At 50.0% G+C, this 13,405-nt stretch overlaps 1 protein-coding gene across 2 annotated transcripts in view; it reads left to right on the top strand.

The window, feature by feature from the left end:
• The window catches only part of TTC28 (tetratricopeptide repeat domain 28), a 166,027-nt gene that overhangs the window by 126,733 nt on the left and 25,889 nt on the right, over positions 1 to 13,405 (top strand). For both annotated transcript variants that reach the window (XM_086761125.1, XM_086761127.1), the window contains 6 exons: positions 2,541 to 3,882; positions 4,250 to 4,773; positions 6,358 to 6,467; positions 6,778 to 6,907; positions 7,336 to 7,554; positions 9,525 to 9,690. In XM_086761125.1, coding sequence (XP_086617251.1) covers positions 2,541 to 3,882; positions 4,250 to 4,773; positions 6,358 to 6,467; positions 6,778 to 6,907; positions 7,336 to 7,554; positions 9,525 to 9,690 — 2,491 coding nt within the window. The remainder of the gene's footprint in view (positions 1 to 2,540; positions 3,883 to 4,249; positions 4,774 to 6,357; positions 6,468 to 6,777; positions 6,908 to 7,335; positions 7,555 to 9,524; positions 9,691 to 13,405) is intronic.

Here is a 13,405-nt window from a genome sequence, read left to right as displayed (position 1 = left end):
CCTACTGCAGGGCTGTTCCAGAGCATTGGCACTCTGGTAGTGAAGATAGTTCCTAGGGCTGGTGCCCCTCTGTGGTTACACCAGCATTGGTCTGTAAACTGGTTAACTCTTCTGCGTCCAACAGGAATGGCATTTGTCTGTCCTTACTGGAAATACATCAATTCACTGGCTAGCTCCTGCTTTTCTTGTTTCGGATGATGACGCCCTGCACTTGTAGTCTTGAAGTGTGTGTCTTTGCGTAATTTGCTGCTGAATTTCATCACTGTGTTCTTGTTGCTCTGGTTCACACAATTGTTCGATCCTTCCTCCATAATAATCCCATCCTCCTCTGTGTCAGCAGTGCTTCTCACCCGGGTTTCATCAGTACATGGTGAGCAACTCTCGCTTACTTTGTGACAAAGTCACCACTAAAATTTTTTAATAAGATTTGTCCTCTTTTCTGCTTTCTGACTCTTGATTAAGAGAATTTCATCAAAGAACAAGTTATCTAGGCAGCCAGCTGAACTCAGATTTGCTTTTAATCTGTTTTCTGTCCTCTCTCCCCCTTTTACGGTCACTTCAAGCTGAGTGCTTTCCCACGCCTGGTTCCTCAGAGGAGCGGAGAGTGGTGCTGGTGTAGGGCAGTGGCATATCTTGTCTCCTTGAGGAGTCTGTCCGTTTAGCAGAGAGGGATTAGGAAAAGCCAGCTCGTCCCCTCGTTCTGGAAACCCTGGGTTTTCGGGGTGGTTTTCAGTGGGCCCGGTGTTTGGCTTTCTCACAGGTGGGTTCTGCTGCGTGCCATCTTGCTGGGCAGGGCCTGGCTGGCTGCGCTGACGCCGAGGCACAGCGCGGTGCTGGCTGCGAGGGACGTGCCTTCTGGGAGACGGGGCTGGGAGCGCGGGCTGCTCGGGGCAGCGCTCGTCTGTCTGCTTCCAGCTGGAAACCTCTGGCTCTCTCCAGGGGAGAGATTGAGCTGATTCAATCTTTTTTAGTTTCCGAAGCAATGGAACGCCTTCACAGTGACTGTTTTTTGCAGTTTCTAGATTACATAGCTTTGTGTCCAGTCCAATTCCACCCCTTGTAATTACTTTGTATTTTTCCTGCAGAAGCGGGTTCTTTCCTGCGAGCGCTCCGCTGTCTGTGGCAGTGCGGCTGTCCTCCGAGCCCCAGCCCCAGCTGCGTCTCCAGATGGGAGATGGAGCCAAATGCTCACGTGGGGTCACTTAGCTTAGTTCATCCCGTCCTTGCTGCCACCACCTCGTCTCATCGTACCAGAGGGAATACCAGCATGCATCGGCCAGAGCTGCGATAGCTAATGCTGGTCAGTCAGAGCTGCAGGCTCGTTGGAGCTGAGGAGGGCTTTGGCCAGGAGCTGGGCTCTAAGGCACCGAGGAGCCAGTCCCTCCTGCCATGAGCTCCAGCTTTGGTCACGGCTGCACTGCGGGAGGAGAGGAACAAACTGTCAGCAGCAGCTAAGTGCTTGCTGCTTTGATTGTGTTTTGTTCTGCCCGTGTTTTCTAAATTACCTTCTCCCGAAGCCTCATGTTAGCAGGAAAGCGAGCTGAATTTTTGAATGACTTGCTTTGATAGAAAGCCAGAATGCTTCGTGCTGATGTGATGGAGCTTGGGTTTTCAGTCCTACATGAGCTTATAAAATGAATCTGCAAGGTCCAAATTGCCTTGGGAAAGCAAATTTCAGCCCTCGTGTTCCAGGCTCACTTGGAAAGCCTGTATCTTCAAATTTCTCTTGAAGAAAAGTGTGAACCAAGAGGAGGCTGATGCACAGGGCCCGATCACAGTGTGCTGCGCGTGCTCGTGACCGGGGAAGGCAGCTGCCCTCTGCCCCTCCACACCTTTTCCTCCTCACCACCGTGGCTGCAATGTGGAGATGGAAACTGGAAGCTGTTTAGGGGCAGGGAAAGACCTGAAGTTGTCCTCAGGTGTTGAGTAATTGTGGCAAATCTGCAGAATCTGTGTTTGCGGGGCATCCTTCAGTGGCTCCTGGATCTCCAGGCCTGTGCGCGAGCGTTTGCAAAGGAACCGCGTGTATTGTTAGCACAGAGTTTAGTTGAAGCCTAAGTTGTAACCTTAGCGGATTCAGAGCTCCTGATCCCGTGTCTCGTAACACGTGCAGGATTGTGTGCCTGAAATGGAAAAGCAAACGCTTCCTTGCTCAGTGTGTTGAGTGTCAGCTCTGAAGTCACTAGGTATCGCTGATGGAAAAAAAAAAAAAGTAACGTCATTAAAAAAGAAAATGGCCAGACTGTCCAACTGGTGTGGTGAACGTATGCTTTATGTGTCATACAAAACCTTCTTGGGGAGCGGCCTGTTGGAGCGGGGAAGCAGTTTACTGGAGAAGGGCCGTGCCACGTCGGCTGTGCCAGGGACACCGCGGTGCCGTGGGGACAGGATGGAGCTGCCCGGCGCAGAGAGCCTGGGGAAGGGGCCAGGCCGCGAGCTGCCGAGGGCTGGGCTGCAGAGCAGTCCTGGCGTGGCAAGGTGTTGCCGAGGGGTTAGCGTGGAGGAGCGGTTTTGCTGAGCGCATTTCTGTTATTTTTCAGGAATCATTCACCAGATGAAAGGCGACTATGACACTGCGCTGCGGCTGCATAGGACACACCTGTCCATAGCTCAGGAGCTAAGCGATTACGCGGCCCAGGGCCGGGCCTATGGCAACATGGGCAACGCGTATAACGCCCTGGGCATGTACGACCAGGCTGTCAAGTACCATCGGCAGGAGCTGCAGATTTCTATGGAAGTAAATGACCGGGCCTCTCAGGCGTCTACACACGGGAACTTGGCGGTTGCCTATCAAGCGCTGGGTGCCCACGACCGTGCTCTGCAGCACTACCAGAATCATCTCAACATTGCCCGGGAGCTGCGAGACATCCAGAGCGAAGCACGGGCCCTCAGCAATTTGGGCAACTTCCACTGCTCTCGCGGAGAGTATGTGCAGGCAGCCCCCTACTACGAGCAGTACCTGCGCTTGTCCCCAGAGCTGCAGGACATGGAAGGGGAGGGGAAGGTTTGCCATAACCTTGGCTACGCCCATTACTGCCTTGGGAACTACGAGGAAGCCGTTAAGTACTACGAGCAGGATCTTGCCCTAGCAAAGGATCTTCATGACAAGCTGAGCCAAGCCAAAGCCTATTGCAACCTGGGTCTGGCCTTCAAAGCCTTGATGGACTTCAGCAAAGCAGAGGAGTGTCAGAAGTACCTGTTGTCCCTGGCCCAGTCTCTGAACAATTCCCAGGCCAAATTCCGAGCTCTGGGGAACTTAGGGGATATTTTTGTCTGTAAAAAAGATGTAAATGGTGCAATAAAGTTTTATGAGCAGCAGTTGAGCTTAGCCCATCATGTTAAAGACAGGAGACTGGAAGCCAGTGCCTATGCAGCGTTGGGCTCTGCATACAGGATGATACAGAAGTGTGACAAGGCTTTGGGTTACCACACGCAGGAGCTGGAGGTGTACCAGGAGCTGGGAGATATGCCGGGTGAATGCAGAGCACATGGTCACCTTGCTGCAGTGTATATGTCACTTGGGAAGTACACCATGGCCTTCAAGTGCTACGAAGAACAGCTGGAGCTTGGGCAGAAGTTGAAGGACCCCAGCATAGAAGCCCAAGTCTACGGTAACATGGGCATCACCAAGATGAACATGAATGTCATGGAGGAAGCGATTGGCTACTTCGAACAGCAGCTGGCCATGCTGCAGCAGCTCAGTGGGAACGAATCTGTGTTGGATCGGGGCCGAGCGTATGGGAACCTGGGAGATTGTTACGAGGCTCTGGGGGATTTTGAGGAAGCGATAAAGTATTACGAGCAGTACCTGTCTGTGGCTCAAAGCTTGAACCGTATGCAAGATCAGGCAAAGGCCTACCGGGGCCTGGGCAATGGGCACAGGTAAGGAGCGCTGCACGTGTGTTCTGGTGGCAGAGAGGTGCAAGTACGGATGGATGCGTTGTGATTCTGATGGGGTGTGTCTGTCTGACCTGTGCATGGGGATGTGGCGTGGGAGGGAGAAACAGTCCTCTGCGTGCTGAGTGTGCTGCCAGCTCAAATAATGAAGGTGATCCTGCTCTGCCTTGAGAGGGACAGGAGTTTATGGGGTGGCAGGAGGAGGAGGTTGATTCAAAGGTGCTGGGGATGTCTCCTGGGGGGAGGGTTTGTCTCTGCCTGAGAGGTTTGAGCTGGCCTCTAGAGGAAACGACAAAACACCTTATTTCAAGAAAATACTGAAAATAAGTGCTGTTATTTTTTTCCCTGGTAGGGCTATGGGAAGTTTGCAGCAGGCTCTGGTGTGTTTTGAGAAGAGACTTGTGGTGGCACATGAGCTGGGGGAGGCATTTAACAAAGCCCAGGCCTATGGGGAGCTGGGGAGCCTGCACAGCCAGCTGGGGAACTACGAACAAGCCATTTCCTGCCTGGAGCGCCAGCTGAACATCGCTCGAGAGATGAAGGACCGAGCTCTGGAGAGCGATGCCGCCTGTGGCCTTGGTGGGGTCTACCAGCAGATGGGAGAGTTCGACACAGCCCTGCAGTACCACCAGCTAGACCTGCAGATCGCAGAGGAGACCAACAACCCCACTTGCCAAGGCCGAGCCTACGGGAACCTGGGCCTGACCTACGAGTCCCTGGGCACCTACGAGAGGGCCGTAGTTTATCAGGAGCAGCACCTCAGCATTGCAGCACAAATGAATGACCTGGTAGCCAAAACCGTGTCTTACAGCAGCCTGGGAAGGACTCATCACGCCTTGCAGAACTACTCTCAGGCTGTGATGTACCTGCAGGAAGGTAAGAGGCTGAATTACACAACACAGCGTGCGGGTGTAGGTGGGGGGGACAGGAGGGAGGCGTGAAGACATGGAGAGAAGTGAGGTGTTGTGAGTGTGGCAGTAAGAGGATGTGTTCGACGGTGGCCTTTGATGCAAAAACTCTTGCAGTCATCCATAGCTACTGCTGAGCATCTGTGCAAGCAGCTGTCCAAGCAGGCAGTGACAGTCGGCACGCCGTGTCAGTCAGAGCCTTCATGGCGTCCTGCAAAGCATTGCAAAGCACGGCCTGTGCGTTCTAGGGGCGTCTGGGCTAGCTCTGGGCTTGAACCCAGGCTAAACCTGCCAGAGTCTCTTTATAAAGCTCCGTTGTGCCTGGGCCGAGAAGGTGGACACCTTCTCTGTAAATAGCACTGCGTACAGGGGCTGGCTTGGGGAGAGCACGTCGGGTGGTGGTGGGTCTGCCTGATCCTGAGAGAGGGTCTCAAAGGGATGTGTGCCTTGCTGATAGCCACCTGTTTTGTCCTTCTGCATTCAGGTGGGAGTGAGACCGGATGGGTGAGTGTCCTCTGAGCTGTGAGTGAAAGAAAACAAGTTGTGTTTGATAGGGAGGTGAGGGAGGTTCAGCCCTCAGTGTCCGAGAGCCTGCTGCTGCTGCTGAGCGTTGGGGCCAGCACTGCCTTGAGCTGTGCTGCTGCAGGGGGTTCCGGTTGCACGCAGCATCTGTTCGAGGTGCTGGCTGTCCAATGGAGGAGATGAGCAGCGTAGCTGGAGTGTGTGAAGCTGGAAGCTGAAGGATTAATTACATCAGTTAGTCTGGTGTTTCTGAAACTGACCTTAGCAGGATTCCAGTATGCTGAGGGCATTCAATTAAGTTGGAAGGGGAGAAATTAAACACAGCCCCTTCTCCTGATGTCGTGCAGAATTCCTGAACAGCCTGCGACTGCTAGCTGCTGCTGAGCTGCCTGGTCATGGGCGGGGCCCCCACTTCCCCGTCCATGGGAAACCTGAGGTGCCTAAGAGGAGTGGTCCCTGTTGTCAACAGGGCCCACAGAGGCGGGAGGTTTGGAGCGTGGTGGAAGGGGAGATGGCACAGAAGGTGCTGCTGGAAGTGAAACAAGCTCCGGGTCGTTCTCGGCAGGACTTTACCCTCTGCTCTGGCTCAGTACGTAAACCATGCATGGCCTGCCAGAAGGCTGGGGGAGAGCTGATGGGAAATGAGCCAGTAATGCAGCGAGAGGTGTCTTTTCTGGCAGAGTTTGGCAGCTCGGTGTGTTTTTGTTTGTGTGGTTTCTAAGGTTTAGAAGTTGAACTTCCTGATAGGAGCTTACTGAGTGCGTCTCAGGGGACTGCACCTGAAGGAGGTCTTGGTCCACAGAAATGTCTGTCTTGCTGAGGCACCTCTCACGCTGGTGCTGATTCGAGTATCAGCAGCAGCTGCCCGGCGCTGGCGCTGCCCTGCTCGGCATCCCACTGCTCGGCAGCTCTGTGACTGTGTCTGCCTACCGCAGAGGCTGGGGCCCACCTGAGCCCACAGCCCGCAGAGTGCTGAGGCTGCCAAGCCCTGTCTCCCCTTGGGCCCTTGCTCACTCTGACTGCTTTTCAGGACTGAGGCTGGCAGAGCAGCTGGGACGCAGAGAAGATGAAGCCAAAATCCGCCACGGCCTCGGCCTGTCCCTCTGGGCAAGTGGGAATCTGGAGGAGTCTCAGCACCAGGTACACTGTGGTCTGCCCCATGCTGATGGATTTGTGTCCTCTGAGCCCTTTGGGTCGTTCCTGTCCTCAGGGAAGGAAATGTCCGGTGCGTCCTGGGGAGGGTGTGTGATGCACTGAGCTGGCTCAGCCTGTGTGCCTTCCTGCTCCTCAGAAGTCCCCTCCCCGCTGCCAGGGCTGCTGCCGTCCTGCGGGGCTGTCTGAGGCAGACCTCCCCTGCCTGGCAGTGTGTGGCCCTGGCCCCTCCTGCTCTCCCAGCCAGGGCTTTGTGCTGTGTCTGTAAGGAAGTCACTGTGGCTGTTTTCCCTCCCAGCTGTACCGGGCCTCGGCACTGTTTGAAACCATCCGACACGAGGTGCAGCTGAGCACAGATTACAAGCTGTCCCTCTTCGACCTGCAGACATCCTCCTATCAGGCGCTGCAGCGAGTACTTGTCAGTCTCGGTAAGAGATGCCGTCATATGCTGAGTCTGAACTCCAGGCTCATGCCGAGAGCTAAACTGAAGTTACGGGGAGGCAGTTCATGATACGTCCTTCACTCATCTGTCCAACGCAGCACAGCGTTTCTTTGCCAGGACGGAAAAAAGGGTCTCCTGCTTCGGATTTCAGGCACCTTTGGATCTTCTTTCTTGCTTCCTCCATTCGTTTGTCTTTCTTTGGTTCATTTCCCATACATTGTGTAGGTTGTGTCATTGCCTGAAGCCAGGACGATCTGTGGGGCTTTATTCCAGCGCAGGAACTACAGAGATAAGTGCTGTGACCCTGCTTCCCCAGGTTTTAGTTCAGGTTGGGACGGCAGCTGTCCCTGTTCCTGTGCATTACGCTGCAAACCATACCGATGTCAGGTCTGAGAGATGGCTTTGTCTTTTCAGGTCACCACGATGAAGCTTTGGCAGTAGCAGAGAGAGGACGAACAAGGGCATTTGCTGACCTGCTTGTGGAACGCCAGACTGGGCAGCAGGACTCTGATCCCTATTCTCCAGTGACCATTGACCAGGTCCTGGAGACAGTGAATGGCCAGAGGGGACTTGTTCTCTACTACTCGCTGGCTGCAGGTTATCTGTACAGCTGGCTGCTGGCTCCTGGGGCAGGTGAGGTCCTTTTGGAGATGAGAGCCTGTGAACAAGCCTTACAAAGGGAGAATTGTACCGTTTGTTGGTAGGAGTGAATCTGGGACCAGAGCAAATATATGAGGGAATCATTTCCATCTAGTACCTTAGAGCTAAATAGACTGAAAACCATGGCATAGCCACAGCAATAATTGTATAGAAGTGCTTATTCAGGGCTTTGATGTTCAGCTGGAGATGGAAATGTTTCACGTGCTTAATATTTCCATTTTTCAACCTCCAATCTGTATATATTTCCCACAGGGCAGTAATGAGATTCCAAGTATGTTGGCTCTGTGAGGATCTTCTACGCATAAGAATCCCTGCTTTAATTATGTTTCTGTGCTTTATCCTTCCAAAAGCTTTTTACATTTAGTCAAGTGGATTGCAGAAAGCAGAAGGGTGTCCCCACTTCCTGATATGCCATTGAACTGTCTGATCCTCTGAATTCTCCTCACATGAATGTGGAATCATTTATCACAGAGGAGCAAGGATTAATTTGAAGAGGATTACTTTCTGCAGACAGCTGTTGTTCATTATCTAATAAAGTGATGACTGCAAATTTTCATGAGTTCTTTCTGGATATAATTCAATAATTGCAACCCTTCACCATGACAAAGCTAAGGAGATAAAAAGCACTATTTAGATTGCACCAAAAATGCTTTGGGAAGGGAAGCAAACATTCACATGTGCCTGACTTAGATGGAGTGGCAGTGGATGGAAGATAAGCTTCTGGGGGCACGTTGCCTGTGTGAGTGTAAGATGGTGGTGTCCTGCTGTGCTTCCAGTCACTATTGGTTCTTCAGGCCTGTAGTTTGCACAATAAAATGCCCATAATTCTACAGTATTAACATCAAGCTGAGCTTACTGAAATTCCATGGATCAGAAGTGTAGGCTTCGTGAGCAGGCTTCATGCCCAAACTGGGTCTTGCAGAAAAGCAGTTGCACCCTTCAAGTGCGACTGCTTCCTTGAAGGCACTGTCAGGTGTCGGGAAGGAGAGGGACTGTGATGCTTCCACTTGAGCAGCTTTCCTGGGGAGCTCTTCGCTAGTGACTCCAGCCCAGCCACGTTGGCCTCTTCGTGTTTCGTTAGTGCTGACAGAGAGAGCAGCTTCAGTGGTGGCAGCCCAGGATCCTCATCATCCCGCTGAGATGGGAGCTTAGAGCCTCTGGGCGGGTTCTGTATTTGCTGCTGTTGCTGCAGGAGGAACTGCTTTCTTCTTTATTCCTCCACTCTTAACTGGTTTAATAATTCATGCTGTCAAGGCAAACAGGGCGTGTGGAGCAGCCTTTTACTGTTGATCACAGGCTGTAGAATTAATTATATCAGGAAGGATATGGCAGTCTAAGTGGAGGAAGGTTTTATCTGCAGTAATGGTTGAATTCTTAACAAAATTGTGAGTGTCCTTTATCTGGTTTACCCATTGTGAAATGCTATCTTTTAATATTTTACTATGCATTAATCCATCTTTTTCTTTCTTTGTATATAATGTATTTTCATGCATATGACTGAAATGAAAAATCTTTGTGTGATGTGAGTAGGTTCTGCTGTAGTAATAACACTTTTGTTCAGCATTTGAGCCTTGGGTGTTCTGTTTATGTGATCAGAGGCTATTAATATTAATAGTTATTTTTCATGCGCGTTACTCTGGTAGGCGCTTTTATGAAAGATCTGTTTTATAATTCGTACGAGATTGCTGCAATAGCAAATGTGTTTTGGGCATCTCAGTAAAGGCACTGCTCTGCCTTCGCACCTTTGAGCCCTCATCTGCAAAGTACAAAACCAGATTTTAAAAGCAAGGCTGTAATACAGAATGCTGGAAAAGCCCTGCGGAGATGTGGCATGGAAATGCTTTGCGCCAGTTGTACTGGAAAAGCCGAATGCTAGGGGCTGTGCCACCTTCCTGGACAGCTGCTGGCAGCAGAGATAACCTCATGATTCTGGTGCCTTGCAGGAATTCTGAAATTTCATGAGTATTATCTGGGTGACAGCGTGACAGAAAATGCCGGGGACTTCCATGAAGCCAACAGCGTGACCCTGCAAACAATAACAAACTCCGCGCTGGAACAGTATATCTCAAGCGTGCGGGAGGCTCTGGGTGTGGATTCCTACTACACCCGGTAAGTTGGGGTCTGGCATCCTGGTTCCCGCTCTCCCACCTGAAAGCAATTTATGACAGTCTGGGATGAGCTAATCAGAACTGAGAGTCAGAGTAGGGGCAGATTTTCACTGTAACAAAAAAAAATTGCTTTATTTTTGTATCCATGGCTGTTTTTCTGCCAAGTAACTCTGTATGTACGTGCAAACAAGGTTTGAACCCGTAGGCTGGGTAATGAATCGATGCATTAAGTGAGGAGGCAGATGCCATGTCTGACTGTATATGGGCAGATGCCATCCTACTTACAGTTTCCAGTGTAATTAATTTGCTTTCAAAGGTTTACTTAAGAAAAAGTGTAAATACCATAGGAATTCGACCCTCTCTCCAAATGTGTTCCCTTGTGGCTGTCGCTGAGTAAATAATTTACAGTGAATTAATCCATCTGATGAATTTCAGCAAAGAGGGAGGAACCTTACTCCAATCCATTAGTCAGATAGGTCCCATGTTTCCTGATACTTTTTATCCTATGGATTCATCACAAGTCAGGCTTTTTTGCTTATTTATTCTCAATCTCGAGATCTCTCCTGGTGTTTTGTTTGATTTATTGTTTGATGAGTACTATGCTGATTTTACAAGTAGATTTTCTCTGAATGCTTCTGTCTGAAAAGCAGAGTCGGGGATGCCCGTGTCCTCCTGTATTCTTTGTGAATGAGGTCTACACGGTAAAGGATGTGGTGACAGTTTAGGTTGCTGTTGTAGGTGAACCTTGCTACATCGTCATAAATGGCTTCACTTCAAGTGGATTAGTAACACACTGGCAGTTGGCAGGTCTAGTTAACCACTGGTGAAAAGGGGACTTAAACGTATGCGTTGTCTGATTTATTAACCAACCCCCAAAACTGGTGTGAGTGGAGACACTGGCTTGTTTAGGTTATATCGTATTTTAGTCTTTTTTTTTTTAAAACCGTTTTGCATTTTTCCGCAGCGCTGTGATTTGTGAGTGAAACACTGTGAGTCCCCAAGGCTGTGGAGAAATGCCCTTTCCTTGCCCCGTTTTGATGGTGAAAGCACCACCGGTGCTGCCCCGGCCCCCAGGAGCAGCCCGTGTTAGGGGTTTCCACCCTGCGGATTGCTCTCTGTGCATGACCCGTGCTCTGCAGGGGCAGTGCGCACCCAAACCGGCTGTTCACGGAACGGTGATGGCCAAGAAAGACGAACAGATGTACACAGGGGAGTAGCTTCCTTCATACTAAAGCCCTGAGAAGCTGCAAACACATAAGCACTGCTATCCAGATGATCATATTCATTAAATTATTGCTAACATACAAATGGTACGTTTGAGAAGTGGCCTGTCTTTGGTGATGAGTGTCTAGGGTTTTTGGGTTCTTACGTAAAATCTGTTCTGAGACTTTTGTTCCTGTTAGCTTCAGTCACACCTTCCGAATTACGTGTTTCAAGTCTTGCTTGAAAATGAGTTGCGTGGTTCCCATTAAAGGAAATGTCGAACGTAAGTCTCTCCAGCCGTCATGTTTCCTGGATTTGCAGATGTGTTCCGGATGTTGGCTCTTCATCCAGTTGTCTTGTACGTCCATGTGGGCCATGAGCTCTCTGTTCTTTCTGGGAGAACAGAGTCACTCCCTCCAAGGTGTGAATACCCACAGGAAGGGCGAGAGGGGAAAAAACCCAGACTGAACTGGTTCCATCTCTTGTTTTCTTAAAGCATCAGGATTGCATGATTAAGAAGGTTACGTCTATCGCCATGTGTTGATGGTTGACCCTTACCCTCTAGATACGCATATGCACAACCGAAATCTGCAGTTATGCCTCATGTAACAGATTTCCAGATACTGTTTTCAGTTCCTTTAACCATTTGTCACCTCAGATTCTCCTCCTGGCAAAGGGAGTCCTTCAGTCTTTAGGTTCTGGGATGAGTTTTTAATATACTGTGGTATCAGCTTTCTTCTGTCTTTGTGGGGATGATAGTGGTATGGTTTTGGTTAAGGATCTGGGGTTTAATGCTTGTCTCTGAGATCATTGGGCTGGTGTGGTATGATCACAGGCAGAAGCTCTTTCCCCACTTCAAAATTATGTGCAGGGAATTAAACAAACACATGTTGTCTGTTCCATGTGGGTAAACGTCATATTCTGCTTTGAAACTCTTTCCCAACGCGGATCAAGTGCTTCCCTACAGCGCTGCTGGCTGCCGCCGTGCTCCAGCACACCAGAGCCCCAGGAGAAGCTGTTGTCTGCAGCCCCTGGAACCTGTCCTCTGCCCACCAGCAAAGAGCAGAGGGATTGAAAAATGTGTATATACCGCACCTGTGAAAGCTCATAGCTTGCCTAAGTGCACTGTAGTCGTGTGCTTTTGTCTTCTGATTTAAGTGCCGTTGCCTTCCCTAACGGCGTAAGCATATGTGTAGGTACTGTAATGTCTCCAGGGTGGCACACCTTCCCATTTTCTGCTCCTGGAGGGGATGGGGTGCTGTCATGGGATGTGTCGTCAGGATTTTGCTGTGGTCGTGTTCAGTTCCACACTGCAGCTTTCGCTTTCTGCTGGAACTGGTTCCTTCCAGCTGGTCTAATTAAGCTGACAAATAATGCATACTTGCAAAAAATAAAGTGTGAGGGACTTCAAAGTCTGCTTGGACTTGTGCTGGGACAGACTCCTTTCTTTCTGGGGGAAGCACGTGGCCTGTTCTCTTGGGTTCATGAACTCAGGACTTTTGCCTCTTTAAGGAGCCCAAACTCCTCATTGTGACCGTGACTCAAAACTGAGCGTGCCTGCAGCTAGAGGAAGAACATACAGGAGGCAGCTGTGGCAGCCTTTTTGTTTTCCTTTTTTTCACTTTTTTTCTTTGCTCCCTTGGCTGTTGTTCAGCCAGCCCCATTTCAGCGTTCATGAAGTGATTGGCTTATGTCAGGACTTATTTTTTCAGGTTATGAAATTATACTGACCAGGGAGTATGCTTACCAGGTACCCTGTGGTCCATGCAGCAACACAGGGACAGTTCTAGCTGCCTGCACAAGTACATGGTGCGCATTAATTTAATCTGTATGCTCTTTATTGGAAAATGTGCCTTTGAGGAAAGGCTCTAGGTTGTCAAGAACCCAAAAGGAAGGAGAAATGAGATGCAAGGTGGCTTCAGCAGGTAGCATAACAAGTTTAGCTTAAGTGTACAAATTCCAAGGTTTGTGATGCACTGTATAATATGCAAATTATTTATTAGATTAAAAGGAGGGGTTGTTAAAAATGCACAGGCAATAGTTGTGTTTGCCTTCTGCTTTTAGAAAGAGGAGAAAATGATAACAGAAATTTGACAGAAAATCTACACTGAGGTGATAGTTTAGGTATTAATGTCAAGAGATGGAAAATTTAGGAATTTGGGGCTTTATTTCTCTCTATTACTGCTGCCATAGTGGCATTGATTAAGTATTTTTTTTCTCTTTGCTTTCCTGGTTTGTGTAACAGGAGCAGCAACACAGCTCCCTTTTTTGTGCTGCGGTTTGCCAGTGAAGGAGGCGTACAGAGCTTGTTGTTGTTATTGTGGAAATCTGAAAAGGGTGCGCCAGCACATGCTCGCAGGCAAATCGAGGGCTGAGTTAGCGTTTCCTGCAGGCCTCGGCTTTCTGTGTTGTGCTGCAGCGTCTGAAGTCCATACCTGCGTTGCAAGGGAACTTGCGTCCTGCGTTTCCATCAGTGTGTGCCAGGCTAAACCGTGGAGAATGCCTCAGTGGAG

Source organism: Chlamydotis macqueenii, chromosome 17 (genome assembly GCF_036417535.1).
Source record: "Chlamydotis macqueenii isolate bChlMac1 chromosome 17, bChlMac1.mat, whole genome shotgun sequence".
Classification (NCBI taxonomy): Eukaryota; Metazoa; Chordata; class Aves; order Otidiformes; family Otididae; genus Chlamydotis; species Chlamydotis macqueenii.
This window is presented reverse-complemented; position numbering and strand designations above follow the sequence as displayed.